Source organism: Arctopsyche grandis, chromosome 1, assembly GCF_051622035.1.
Source record: "Arctopsyche grandis isolate Sample6627 chromosome 1, ASM5162203v2, whole genome shotgun sequence".
Taxonomy (NCBI): domain Eukaryota; kingdom Metazoa; phylum Arthropoda; class Insecta; order Trichoptera; family Hydropsychidae; genus Arctopsyche; species Arctopsyche grandis.
In genome coordinates, this window is record NC_135355.1 from 23,541,506 (window position 1) to 23,557,213 (window position 15,708).

Below are 15,708 nucleotides of genomic sequence, written 5' to 3' on the forward strand. Positions count from 1 at the left end.
CAAATTGTACGTACCTAACTTAAATGAAAAGCTTGTATATTCGGTGAAGCTTAGCGTATATTTATATCAATGTACATATGTATCTTTGCCCTTTAAATAAACGCATTGCCAAAATTTAAAAAAGGAGATATCAGTTACGAAAAAAATTCAATTGTTGTAGAAAATATATACGTTTGATGGAATTCTAAAGTCCATTGGGTGTGTTTATTGCTAAATGATGAAATTTTCACGTGATTATATTTCTAGCCGCTTTTAGCTAGATATTGATTTAACAGAAGAGTTATGTTAGAAAATACGCACATACATAAGTGTATATATATACATATACACACACACACATATATATATATATATATATATATATATATATATATATATATTTTTTATATATATATATATATATATATATATATATATATATATATATATATATATATATATATATATATATATATATATATATATATATTGTCGCATTCACTCAATATATTCAAGATATATATATATATATATATATATATAAATATATTAAGTGAATGCGACAGTTGCGCTTCGACCAGATAATATGTATTTTAAATCGACAAAATCGAGGGTTTTGTATTCTCCAATTTTCTCCTTCGAAACTGGACCAATTTTTAAAAAAATTTCATCATCGGTATGAGAAAGATATTTTCTATGCAACTGTTCGCGTATTTTATAGATGTTTGGCGGCTCCTAGCTTCTATAAAAAATAGCTAATCAAAAAAATAAAAGCACAGATGCATGCCAATGGTGGATATCTATAGCATATTAAAAAATAATTTCTCTAGTGCCATAATTGAGGAAGGGAGAAGTGTAATACGTTTGTATGGACAAGGCGCTGGTGTCCAGCCCTCTTAAGTCCTCAAGGATATTCTATTGCTGATGAATAATGCAAGCTTATTTATTAATGAAGCTTATTTGTGAACACAATCAAGAACAGGTGTTTGGAAAATTTTAATTTTGAACATTGAACTACACCAATGCATACATATAGTGTAGCCATAGTGACGACTTGGACCTAATCTGTAAAGTCACTATGGCAAATTTGTAAATAAATAAATATGTGCAATGTACGTATAAACATATGTACTTGGAAGATATATTAAATATCTACGTAAACATATTGAATTATTTTCGCGTGGAAATGGAATTCTAAGGGGTTTTCTTAGCGAAAGTTGAATCCGAACCGTATTAGTTTCCTCGATGTCCTTTTGATTTATGCCCCAGTTTGGATATTCGACTGAGTCGTATTCGGTCACACAATGCCTATAATAAAGCACGACGTCGTTACACGTATCCTTTTTATGGTGGTGATGTATGTATATATTTATACGACCGGTTAAATGTAATGAAAAACCTTATATATGGGGTGAAATTTTGTGTATATAACAAATTACATATAGCGGGGGTTGCCAAATCGTATGCCATTTTATATGCATATAATAATACATTTTGAATTGAGAAGGAACGTAATTTTATATTAACTTGCATAGAAATAGTTAATATCATCTACAAACATCTACATACATATGTATGTACATAAGTGTCTCTACAGCTTACTAGGTCGGTTAAAACAGGATTTCTATAACATTTTCTTCCACGGAACACTTGGACGAATCAAAAATTTTCACGTAACAGCTTGGATATTTTATAGCGGTGCCTCCGTTCCACCGACCTGAAATTTCTCGACACTCATTTTTTTGACTTTTTGTCTGCTTGAAAAGGAGTTTATATATTGGATACAAAAATATTTTTTTTGTATACATGTACAAAGGAGAATTTATTAAAATACCTTCCAAGCTTGAATCACTTTCTTATTATATACTAGCTGTATTACCCGGCTTCGCTCAGTGTTTATAATATAAACCGCTTAAACATGACTAAGCTAATTTAATTAAAAAAAAAAAAAAATTAAAAAAAAATTTAAAAATTAAAAAAAAAAATAAAAAAAAAAAATAAAAAAAAAATCAAAAAAAAAAAATTAAAAAAAAAATAAAAAAAAAATAAAAAAAAAATTAAAAAAAAATTTTTTAAAAAATCAAAAAAAAAAAAAAAATTTTTTTTTTGCCTTCTAGGGCTTCGCCCTCGGCGCCCCCCTGAGCCTTTGCCTTCTAGGGCTTCGCCCCTCCACGCCCCATGAGCAATTGCCGTTTAGGGCTTCGCCCCCCTTAGTTAATGCCTTTTAGGGCTTCGCCCCTCCGCGCCCCCATGATTTAATGCCGTCCAAGGCTTCGCCCCCATGATCAGTTGCCTTTTAGGGCTTCGCCCCCCGCGCCCCCAAGATTTATTGCCGTTTAGGGCTTCGCCCCCCTTAGTTAATGCCTTTTAGGGCTTCGCCCCTCCGCGCCCCCATGATTAAATGCCGTCTAAGGCTTCGCCCCCATGATCAGTTGCCTTTTAGGGCTTCGCCCCCCGCGCCCCCAAGATTAATTGCCGTTTAGGGCTTCGCCCCCCTTAGTTAATGCCTTTTAGGGCTTCGCCCCTCCGCGCCCCCATGATTAAATGCCGTCTAAGGCTTCGCCCCCATGATCAGTTGCCTTTTAGGGCTTCGCCCCCCGCGCCCCCAAGATTAATTGCCGTTTAGGGCTTCGCCCCCCTTAGTTAATGCCTTTTAGGGCTTCGCCCCTCCGCGCCCCCATGATTAAATGCCGTCTAAGGCTTCGCCCCCATGATCAGTTGCCTTTTAGGGCTTCGCCCCCCGCGCCCCCAAGATTAATTGCCGTTTAGGGCTTCGCCCCCCTTAGTTAATGCCTTTTAGGGCTTCGCCCCTCCGCGCCCCCATGATTAAATGCCGTCTAAGGCTTCGCCCCCATGATCAGTTGCCTTTTAGGGCTTCGCCCCTCCGCGCCCCCATGATTAATTGCCGTCTAGGGCTTCGCCCCCCTTAGTTAATGCCTATTAGGGCTTGCGCCCCATGAGGCTGGGCCCCCCGGGCCCCCTTCGGGGCCCCACGGGGCTGCGCCCCTTGTGGCGCCCCCTTTTGAGCCCCATGGGGCTGCGCCCCATGAGGCTGGGCCCCCCGGGCCCCCTTCGGGGCCCCACGGGGCTGCGCCCCTTGTGGCGCCCCCTTTTGAGCCCCATGGGGCTGCGCCCCATGAGGCTGGGCCCCCCGGGCCCCCTTCGGGGCCCCACGGGGCTGCGCCCCTTGTGGCGCCCCCTTTTGAGCCTCATGGGGCTGCGCCCCATGAGGCTGGGCCCCCCGGGCCCCCTTCGGGGCCCCACGGGGCTGCGCCCCTTGTGGCGCCCCCTTTTGAGCCCCATGGGGCTGCGCCCCATGAGGCTGGGCCCCCCGCGCCCCCTTCGGGGCTTCACGGGGCTGCGCCCCTTGTGGCACCCCCTTTTGAGCCCCATGGGGCTGCGCCCCATGAGGCTGGGCCCCCCGGGCCCCCTTCGGGGCCCCACGGGGCTGCGCCCCTTGTGGCGCCCCCTTTTGAGCCCCATGGGGCTGCGCCCCATGAGGCTGGGCCCCCTTCGGGGCCCCACGGGGCTGCGCCCCTTGTGGCGCCCCCTTTTGAGCCTCATGGGGCTGCGCCCCATGAGGCTGGGCCCCCCGGGCCCCCTTCGGGGCCCCACGGGGCTGCGCCCCTTGTGGCGCCCCCTTTTGAGCCCCATGGGGCTGCGCCCCATGAGGCTGGGCCCCCCGGGCCCCCTTCGGGGCCCCACGGGGCTGCGCCCCTTGTGGCGCCCCCTTTTGAGCCCCACGGGGCTGCGCCCCTTGTGGCGCCCCTGGCGGGGCCCCATGAAGCTACTCGCCTTGCGCCCCCGCGGGGGTGAATCCATTGAAACGAAAAAAAAAATCGGCGCCCATGGATCGAAAAAAAAAAAAAATCGAATCACGTGTTCGATGACGTCACCGATCTACGGACGACGAAGACGACGACGACGAAAACGACGACCAAGGATACATACAAAGTCTCTTTCCAAATTATAGATTAGATGTATAATGAGAGGTTCAAAAGACTACTAACGTTCCCCGGAATATAGTTTGAGTTATGCTGCGTACGGACCAAACCAACGACGATTTTGGTCCAACGTTTTAACCAGCAGGATAAAACCAGTAGCGTACAAAATATCGAAATAAAAATTAAATTTAAAAATTGAAATTAAATATCAAAACTAAAAATATTATTATTATATTAAAATTAAATTCAAATATCAAAATAAAATTATAATCAATATATTAAAATTAAAATAAAATATTGAAAGTTAAAACAGAACATGCCCAATTTAAATAAATTTTCGAGATTGACCTATAATTAGATCATCAACAATCACATACAGGTAATCCTCGACTTTTGTTTGTCGAAGATGTTTTGACTTACGAAGATACGCACTAAGATCGAAAAAAAAATCATAGAATTATTATTTTTACTTCCCCGTAATGCGCAGTTACTGAGAATATATCATGTGTTAGTATGGGTGACCGAGCGATGGTCCCAACCCGGAACGTTGTCGGTTTATCAAACGAAATTTTTTTAGTCTTCAATTGTTTCTCTCGTCGAAATAAATCAATTAATTAAATCCATCTCAGAGGTAAAATTTATCGGATAATGTGTGATTATTAATTTTATTTCGACGAAAGAAAAAAAAACCCTTTGACAAATCACCGACATTTTTTTTTGTTAAATATTTCATCGACGGCGAAACACAGTAGTGTATCGTGACGACTTATAAGAAACAATAACAAGGTTTTTTTCGCTCGTAATTATAATATTTCTCTGGTTGTAATGCGTATCGTCGTAATTTAAAACATTGTTGTAATTCAAAACATCAACGATGATCTAATTTTAGCTCCATCTCGCTCGTTAGCTTAATTTTGATATTTAATTTCAATTTTTTTATTTAATTTTTATTTCAATATTTTGTACGCTACTGGTTTTAAAAGTTGGCCCAAAATCGTCGTTGGTTTTGTGCGTACGGACCATTACAGTGGATTACACGGTTGTTTTATACCTATATGTAGATTCATTCATTTATAAAATAATTTATTTTTTTCGGCACTCTGCTCGTAAGATCTTAACGATTACAAAATTCAGATCGATCGTTTTCTATCACTTTTAAGTAAGTTTTGCGTTTGCATTTATGGAGAAAACCCTTGTTTCAATGTAGCAACTTTGAAAAAAATTGCACACATATGGGCCGTTAAAATTGAAAGTGGCATAAGTCCAATTTTATTTTGAGAAATACATATCTCTTAAAACATTGAATATAATGTTTTGCATTTAAGGGATAATAATTTATGAATTAAGCTAAACAGAAATAATGTTTTTGGGACTGATGATTGGACTTCCGCCACTTTCAAATATAACAGCTCATATTTGAAAATATGATTATTTGTAAATGTATGATAATGTAATTTATATATAGTACATACATAAATTCAATTTGTAGCAAATCCAAATTCACGCTGCGCTACAAATGGTTGCAAACCACGTGGCCGAATGCTCATTTCACTGCATGCTCATTTCATACTTTTGTCTCGGCTTTTGTCATTTTAAACTTGCCAGAAAGATCCAACTCAATTTTAAGAATTGCCAATCATCAATGTACATCGAAATGTCATCTGCGCAAACCCATGAATATCTCGTCTTTCGTACAAGCTGAAATTCAAACAGTCAAAATTCAATCTAAATGAGCATGCAGTAGGGATCCCAAATATTCATCGACTTCAACTATTCGAATATCGAATAGTAAATCAAGAGCTATTCGAATATATTCGAAAATTAAAAAAAAAGGTAATTACATATGTACCAAGCATAAATTTGAATGAATCGTCTTATCATAGTTTAAATTTAAATTTAAATCGTCTTATCATAGTCTTATCATTAAATTCCATCGCTAATAATAATTTAAATTTTTTATTTTCTTTTTTCATTATGATTTCTTGTAAAAATATTTATTTCGTCGATGACTTCTTAAATATTCGTATTATTTTTCTGATGTTTTCTAAAATTTCGTATAGATTATTATCGATCGAAAAGTGATGTTCTTCAAACATTTCTGTATTTAATGAATAAAAATCCGTTTCTTCACATGTAGATATTTCATCTTTTTCATTATTTTCATTTTTATCACAATTATCCCCGTTATTTATTTCATTTTCTTCACAATCGTCGGCTTCTTCGTCATCACTCTTTTCATGTTGATTTTGTTTATTTAAATATATACACGAATAATATTCGAATAGTTGATGAAAAATTCGAATAACGAATTGCTGAAAAATCAGACGAATAATTCGAATACTCGAATATTCGAATAGTCGATTGGGATCCCTAGCATGCAGCCGTGTGGTTTGCAACCATTTGTAGCAAATCCATGTGATTTTTTTTATTATATACATATTGTAAGATATCCGGGCTTATATTGTATATGAGTATGTACAATACATATATAATATGTATGGTGTAGGATAGTTTAACGATGTGGTATTTTTAATTTAGGATGGCAGACTGCAGAGTGGTGACCACATCCTGCGCATCGGCGAGGTGAGCATGCGTGGGTTGGGGTGCGAGCAAGCTGCTGCTGTGTTACGTCAATGTGGCGTACGAGTACGTTTGCTAGTCGCCAGACCTGCAGATCCTCAGCCAGATTATCGAGTAAGTATGTATGTACATATGTACGAAACGAGTAAATCATTGGTGGCAAATGTCATCGATCCCTTATCTCTGGGATCAGCAGCATATATCAGTGGTTAGCGCGTAATGCTTAAAATTGTGTGGGCACGGGTTCTATGCCTGGCTTTGTGCTGCAGGACAGTCCTAGGATATGTGATCTCAAGGTAAATCGAGTTTGCCAATTTATTTAAACGGTTTCAACAAATTGGCTGCAAACGGTTTCAACAAAATAATCCACAGGTGTAATGTAAAATTTGTCCTCTATGATTGTTAATCAATGTTTGTAACGGGCTTAATACTCATGTACAATGTTTGAACGTAGATGTCGTGTGAAAATAAAATAAATATGTGTATGAATACCTGTATAAATAAATACATTTTCAGTATATCTTGACGATGAAGAATTTGTCACTGTCGATGTCTATTGGGATATAATCAGTGGCGGCTCGTGCCTGAGTATGTTAAATATCTAATTATTTTTATTTTAATTGTATTCTATTTAATTTTGTTTATATTTTATTTAATTAAGTTGTAAATGTATAAATGCAGTGCCGCAGTTCCTATGCAAGAGAACTGAGGGCTACTGCGCCTGCAGACCCCGCAATTCGGGGGGGGGCAAGATTTGTGGGGCGCCGCAAAGTGGCGCGCCTTTTTTTTTGTCTTATTTTTCAACCTGTTTGCATCTCGTTTTATTGTATATACATATAGCTGAGAATTCTCTCTTATTCTTGTATATATTTTTTCAGGGTTAAAACAATAAAACAAAATTGTATGAGGCGTGAAAACCAATCAAATTTACAAATTTATAAATTTTTTGCTGTCAACATTAACAGGTGGGAAGTTTTTAAGGAAAATTCACCATCGGTTACTTTAAAAAGATTGTGCACTGCTTGTTGGTCGTCCAGATTAGACTATTAATGCACTTCGATATATAGGTACTTATATGTACAGATGTTTTAAAATTTCTTTTAAATAGTAAAATAAATGATAAACAAAGTGAATAAAAAAGAAAATTAAACTTTCGAATTTATTCTCTCGTGCCTCTTGAAAAATTTTTCGGCCTCCCAACTTCGTTTCAAAGCTCCTTCAATCAAAAAACGCTGATGGTATCAGTGCTCAGTCTATGATTAGAAATGCATATTGCGAGATCAGTAATTTTAGAAATAAATTTGAAGAATTCGTAACAATTTCAAAAAAAGTAGGGTTGATGCCAAAATTGAAATTGAATGGTCAATCTCTTATTTAAAATCATTTCGATGAACTTAATCATGTTACACGATTCCAGGATCCATTAAAAGAATTTTTAAACAACTATGTCACAACGTCGACTAAAAGGATTCGCAATGATTAGTATTAAATTTTAACAAAATAGTCGTGTTTGCCAATGAGAAGTTCAGAAAAAAAAGTTTTTGTACGTAAAAAAGGTATGAACTATTAATTTGGAAAATTATTTTGCTGCAAGGAAATAATATGAATATATGGGGTGGGGGGGCGCCTTAAAATATTTTGAGGGGGGGGCTGGAATTCACGCTACGCCACTGAGATGTATGTTATAACCCTAGATAAGAGAACGTAATGTGTATGTACATAGTTGAGTAGAAAACGTGAGGTATATATACATATACATATATGTATATACAATATGTTCGTATATGTAGTTGATGAGCTGATGTTAGACTCCTTTGAGATGACGTGTTGGTGGTTGATATTGAAGATTCCCTGTGTAGATATTTAGACGAAACGAGCATTCTATCCTTGAAAATGCATATAAAGGAGTGATAGCAATATTCCTGAGGCAAATGTTTTTGAATTAAATTACAATGAAAAAAACATGAATATAAAAATACAAAGACAAAAAATTTGAATATAAAAATATAATACAAATTAAAATTTATTAAAACTCAATATGGAGCAGATTTCTATAGATTTTTTTTTGAGATTCGTGCGACGATCGGTAACAATTATATTGTATTTAGTAAAATATCTTTCAGTATCCACACTATTGACGGGACACCAAATAGATTTTAGAGCTGCACAACCAAACTCTTCATATTTAATTTTTGTTGCCATCAATAATAGCAATATATCCGGCGTGGATTCACTTTTTATATTCTCTATTAATTGTCTAAAAAAGTGCTGATATCCTTCCAAACATTGAGCCTCTGTTAATACATTAAACAATGGCAGGTTTCTAAAAAACAAACTTGTTTCTTTAACATTAATATTAGATTCTGTACCTGCCACAGATGGATTGAATAGTTTAATCAATGTTTGGACGAATAGATTTGTCTCATTTAGTCTTGAGTGCCTTTGGATACACAACCCCCATTGTCTTATTTTGTTCAGTTCAGTAGTAGACAAAAGCAGTTGCTTGGTTTCGACAGGAAAACACCGTCTATGATGAACTGCAAGCTTTGTTTTATCCCCTCAATATCTTCACACTAATGAGCAAAGGAATAGGAAGATTCTTCTAAATTGTCTATTAATTTTATAAATTTCACTTTTGTTTGTTATATTAGCATATTTTACGAATTTAGCATCTATTAGCATCTATTCATAATTTTAGCATCAATTAAGCATTAATAGCAAAATGCCCAAAATACGTTTTTCTAGTCATTAATGATTAGAAGGTAAAACTTTTCCAGAGAGCATATTTAAAATTTTATTGGAAATCAAATAGAATGGTAATTGAGAAGTTATGTTTTTGAAAAATATATTTTTTCAGAAATTTCTTATGTACATGTTTAATATACGGAAAATTATAGATTCATATTCATAGCCGTCGTTGTATTCAATTTTAAACTGCCCCACGTCGATCTCGAGCCGCGAGGAATTCTTTTCGGTTCTTTCTACGTCGACTCCATTTTACATTCCACTTTGTTTTGTCTCATCTAATGGCATTAAATTTACACGTATATGCAAGTATGCAGAAGCATAATAGAATCGTACGTACTTGTAGTTGAATCGAAATCGGAAGCACGGCGAAATGAAATGCAAAAAAGACCAAAGCATTCTAGTAGACTGCGAACACAATGCTCCACTCTGGAATTACAGTAGAGGCTGCTATAGCACAGATTACATCGATTACCTTTTACGAAAGTGGCCCCGAAAGGACGCGTCTTTGAATTGTACGCTGTTGAAATAAAACAAGCTTGTCTCTATCATTTCGCTTTAGAGAAATTGTACCCTCGTACTCACTACTAGGAAGCTTTATTGCTAATGCTGTACAGCGAAATGTTGTTGCTTGTGTTATGCATAGTAATATCCATTAGAAAACAGCTCGTTACTGAGTGTTACTTGCTTCTAGCATGTCGAAAATTTGTCGTCAAGATTTAAACAAAATAGAATTTTAAGTTTGTCGTCTGTAAAATACGGATTTCGTAGGAAGGAAACTTTCTTTCTGTTTCGCCGAGAGGACCGGGCTAAAACTTTTCACTTTTTCTCTCAGTGTGTGGTTGTTAGGGAACCCAATTCGAATATTCGAGTATTCGAATTATTCGTCTGATTTTTCAACCATTCGTTATTCGAATATTCCATCAACTAAATATTTTTTTATAAAATAAATACACAAAATCAATATGAAAAGAGTGATGACGAAGAAGCCGACGATTATGAAGAAAATTACATATGTAATGGGGATAATTGTGATGAAAATGAAGATAATGAGGAAGATGAAATATCTACATTTGAAGAAACGGATTTTTATTCATTAAATACAGAAATTTTTGAAGAAAATCACTTTTCGATCTATAATAATCTCTATAACTTATCTTAAATATTCTTAAGAGAATAAGTCATCGGCAAAATTTTAGTAGAAATCTTTATTATTATTATTGTATTTTATTATTATATTTAGAAGAAATCTTTATTATTATTATATAAGAAATTATTATTGGATGTAAAAACGAGGTGAAATTCAATGGCAACTATATGATAAGACGATTTACTCAAGTTTACGAAAGTGTAAACATAGCACTAAAAGAATATCATTTCAATACATTTTCTCAGAATGAAATTGATATTTTGAAAATTTTAATTGATGATCTTACTCCCGTTGAAACCGCAATTAAAGAATTATACAAAAATAGTGCATCTTTAATAACAGCGGAAGGAATTTATAAATTTTTATCTTATATTTTGTGAGTATTTTAGTTAAATGTTTTTTTAATTTTCTTAAAATTATGTTTTATTAATTGTAATATATTACATATATAAATATAATGAAATTTATGCTTAGTACATATGTAATTACCTTTTTATTAATTTTCGAATATATTCGAATATTCGAATAGCTCTTGATTTACTATTTGATATTCGAATAGTTCGAATAGTAGAATAGGCGATGAATATTTGGGATCCCTAGTGTTTGTATCGCCTTGAAAGGGTATATACAATTTCTATTTATACATATACCTACATATATGTACATATGTATGTTATACTATGTGAAGCTTTATATATTGGCGTTTCCCACGTGGTCGGTTTCTCTCGAAATTTATCGCTTCCTCTGCGACGTTTCGTTCCTTGTAATAGCTTGATTAACTTGGCAATTGCCGTTTCGGGGGATCCTATAACCTAATCCGAGTCACTCCTTACGACCTCCAACAGAGCGAACTAAGGGGTGAAAGTGTTGCCATTTTTCTTATTTTTCTGATGTTGCTTAGGCGCAGTGTACTTACATATGTACATATGTGGATTCAATCGTTCAGTTCGGCTGTAGATACTGTGAGATTTGAACCATGCAATGACATTCATATTAATAATTTCTAATTAATAGTACACACAAGTGGACTATTAATTAGAAACTGTTCGAATTAATAAAAACATAGTTTGTTTTAATTTTAGGCGTCATTTAAAAGCAATTACAGTCATCCGTAGGGTTATTTGTATGTGTATGTGATACAAAGTGATGTGATTAGGTACGGGTACGGTTCGTTTCGAGGCATCGATCATTGTTCCATTTCCCATCGAATCCTAGGCATTATTTGCAATAAACAGGGTATTCCAAAAGCCACCGAACCCATAGACCGCACACAATACGTAGTACTTACATATATATGTATGTACGTCGGAGGGGTTCTCGAAGAACGATCGTATTTCAAGTACCGATACCGACCAAAATGACGTCTCATTTTCTGATAGCATCTAAACGAGCCGACGCTTATTTAAAATTACACGATGGAACTCTGTCGTTATCGCCGATTTTAAAATTATATCCATCAAAAAGTTTCCGCTCATTTTGGCCCTCTTTCATTTTTTTTCATTTAATTTTCTGCCACGTGGCGCGAAGCAGTTTCCAACAATATTAGCGAAAAATTGGCATCGACGCGGTTTTAATAAAAAGTTTTATCTTACATGGAATTAAATTGATGACAGTTGTATGAAATTCAAAAATTATCTATTTAACTCGTTATATGTAGACGGCCTGAATTTTGCCAAAACTATCTATGAGAGCGTATTGAGCGTATAAAGTGACGATAAAATAATAGGTTTTGTAAATTAAACATAACTCCCAAACCTTTCTATTAGTTGAATTAAATATTGGAATATAGCTAATTTATAGTTGTCTTTGACCATATATCCGTCATTGTAGACCGTCATGTAGATCATTGTGTTATGCATATAAATGAAAGATTCAATTTGAGAACTATTGTGTTTTGCGAGAAATAATCCGCCAACTTCAATATCGGGGGGGGGGGGGGGTTTGAAATCTTTTCGCAATATTATTATTTTGGAACATTTTCGATAAATTCCTTGGAAAAACAGTCAAGCTTTAAGCCATAGAAATATTTATATTTTAAAATTTATTTACAGATATTTTGGATAAAGATATGCTAGTGTAATATTTAAGAATGGAAGGTTGATACTAAATCTTTTAAATATAACTTTTTTGTATTAAGTTTTGGGGATTTAATACAGTGACCGTGTTGATGTGCTTTGAATGAAATTTGATTAAAAACACAGTTATAAAGAAACACAGAATTATATATTTTTCAATTTCTGGTTATGATATTTTTCTTTTAAAAAGAACAATTTAGTTGTTGAATAAAATTTGTGTGATTATGAAAATGTAAGTTATGGAATGTACATACATATAAGTTAGTTAGATCACGAAGTATCCATTGTGGAGAAACTGTGTTTTAATTTGTAAAATTATGAAAAACCTAATTTAAATTATTTTTTAATAATTTTTATTCTCTCGGAACAACCCTTTGATTTTCTCTACACGACATGGCTATTTACAGTAGTCTGTCGTGAATTGCACATGTGTCGGGAATCTTTGTTTTTCTCTTGTTGCCTCCACGCTACCAACTTCAAATTGATCCAAACCTTTTTGATATACATACATCCATACATACGTCACATTTTCAAACAATTGGAGAATTCACCTTAGACATATCGAGGAAATTTCATCTATGTTTGCAGTTTCAGAAGAATATAAGTGATGGTTTGCCATCCAACCGATTCTCAACATACATAGGTTAATTTCAGAATCCCAGTTCGGTACTCTAGACGCGTTGCACTCTTTTCACTTGATCCTTTCAATACTAATTCCCAAAAATATTTTTATCTGCAGCGCGTTTATCGTATGTTTAACGGAGAGCTGAATGAGATTGATCTATTTGGTATTTCCCTACATCAATTCAGGTCTAACATCAAGAGAATCTTGACCGATTGATTCATTTCTTCTCCTATTCTATTTTTCCAATATTTCCAATATTTTTTATACTTTAGTTTAGTTATGTAATGTGCTATTTAATCATATTATAGCTTTCATTCTTTTCCTTTTCATTTGTTTATTTTGTATTTACCTTTTTCATTTGTTTTATATTTGTAAATTTCAATTTCTTCTTATATTCTATTTTATAACCTTTTCCAAATATTTTAATACTATAGTTTAATTATGCAATGTTCTACTTATTTTTTCATGCCTTTATTATTTACTTTTTAATTTGTTTTCCTTATATTTATCTTTTTCATTTTTGTAAAAATCTATTATTGGACTCGGATGTTACATATATTATTTATTTACTATTTGTTTTTTTATACATATCTATGTACATCCTGTCTGTTGATTTTTCAATTAATAAAATAAAATAAAAATAATCCGCCTCAAATTCCTACATACATAGTTTTCATTTAATAAGATAAATATATGAGTAAAAAAAACGCACAGATATTTCTGGTCATTCAAATCTTATCGAACTTGACATTGCAATCCCTTCTGATTTCCTATGATCTAATATTTCAAATAAATTAGTGACCTTTAATTTGTTGGTGAAATTCAATATCTTGGGTACATTCACATACATATGTAAATAGATCCTTATGTAAATCGAGTTGAATACACTCTTAGATTATTTTCAATAGTTGAACATAATTGTCTTTGTATTTAATTTAAATATTTGTGCCGATAATCTGCGACTGATCTATACAACAAAACCCCGAAAGATAATACTCCAGGGGATTTTCCCTCTCGCTGAGAACATAACAAATAAATAATCTTTGAGGAAAATAACGTTCGTCTACACCAGAGGTTCCTAACCCCGTGCCCGTGGGCGCCACGGAGCTCGTCGACTGATTTGTGTGCCATTATTCGCCACTATTCGACCGCGATAGAATTTTTTTTACTTTAACGAGTTTCTAAAATACTTATTGAATAACTATGTAATTCGAACTCATTTTTCAGCATAATTTGACATGTTTATGTTATCCACACTGCACAGGGTACTCAATGGTAGAGCACTAAATGGGGGGGGGGGACAAGACAACAATATTAATTAACTCTGCCCTCTCATTTTTATCTTCTCCTCGTTTGCGATTGCCACGTCGATCGGATTAGATTTGGCTGGTGGAGTTGGGTTTTATCTCAGACATCATGGAAAAATTGAATTTTTTAAACTTGGGAGCTACAGGGAAAAGACTAAACATGTAGCTAAAATGAAACTCATTTCTGTCTCTGCATTTCCCAAATATTATGGAAATGGCAGGTAACAGTGAATTGAATGTGTCATTATTGGTTAAACATCTTCGAGTGCTTCAAGAACAGTTTGAAAAATAGAGATTTCAGCGGTTTACTATAATCGAGTTAATGGTCTCCTTTTTACATACCTCCTTTACGTTTCACTTACGATTACAATTCAGGAAAAAGTTTGCCTCTTATCCGATCGTTTTCATACTTTGCCATATTGTTCATTTTGGTCATCAATATAAGTAAATGGAGCCTCCGCCATTATGATAGAGATAAAATATCGTATAAGAAGCATTTCAGGTCCGAAGATTTTTAAACTCGGTGACAGCTGGTAGTCATTAATTTTATACATAGATGGCGGTAGTAAAAAAAAATATTGGTGTTTTTATTCAAAATAATAATTTTATATACAAATTATACAAGAGGTATGTTTTAAAAAACTTTTTTTTTTTATTTATCAATCCTTTTACTTGCCAAATAAATATAATGGAAAAAGTTGTATATTACATTACAGAGCTTGTTCAAGTAAGAACGGAACTGAAGCTAAAGATTTTGGATTTTCAGAATGATATTATGCTAAAATCCTTTATGTCAGATGAGGACTTTTCAGAAAGTTTTCATTCTTAAAAAAGTAGCTTATAAGTTAAATCATTTTTCGGTTCCACACACTGTCAAATGCGGTCAAATATTTTCATGCGGACAAATATTTTCTGAACGACATCAAAATATCACTCGAAAATTTATATGTATTTGGTATTTTTATCATGTGCGTACAAATACATAATATGTACATATGTTTGTGCGTGTATTTACATACATATAAATTTTAACATAATAAATTTTCAATTGTACATTGTACTTAATATGTACCTATATAAATGTGCTGCGTAACATTAACTTAACCTGACTGACACATACCGAGCTGACTGGTGCAAAATTTTCTCCTTTTCGGGAGATGAGGGTTAGGTAAAATGTCTAGTAGGCAATAGTAGAAAACAGGGAGCTTTAATTGTTTTTCTTCCTAACGTAAGAGATGGTACATACATATATAAGAGACTGAAATAAAGTTGATTTTTCTGAGAATCAATTTAGTGTACTTTT

At 34.9% G+C, this 15,708-nt stretch overlaps 1 protein-coding gene across 1 annotated transcript in view; it reads left to right on the plus strand.

Annotated features, from left to right (window-relative positions):
• Positions 1-15,708, plus strand: part of LOC143917263 (multiple PDZ domain protein-like) — a 210,368-nt gene that overhangs the window by 19,640 nt on the left and 175,020 nt on the right. Inside the window, exon 3 of the mRNA XM_077438749.1 lies at positions 6,462-6,617. Within this exon, the coding sequence (XP_077294875.1) occupies positions 6,462-6,617 (156 nt within the window). The remainder of the gene's footprint in view (positions 1-6,461; positions 6,618-15,708) is intronic.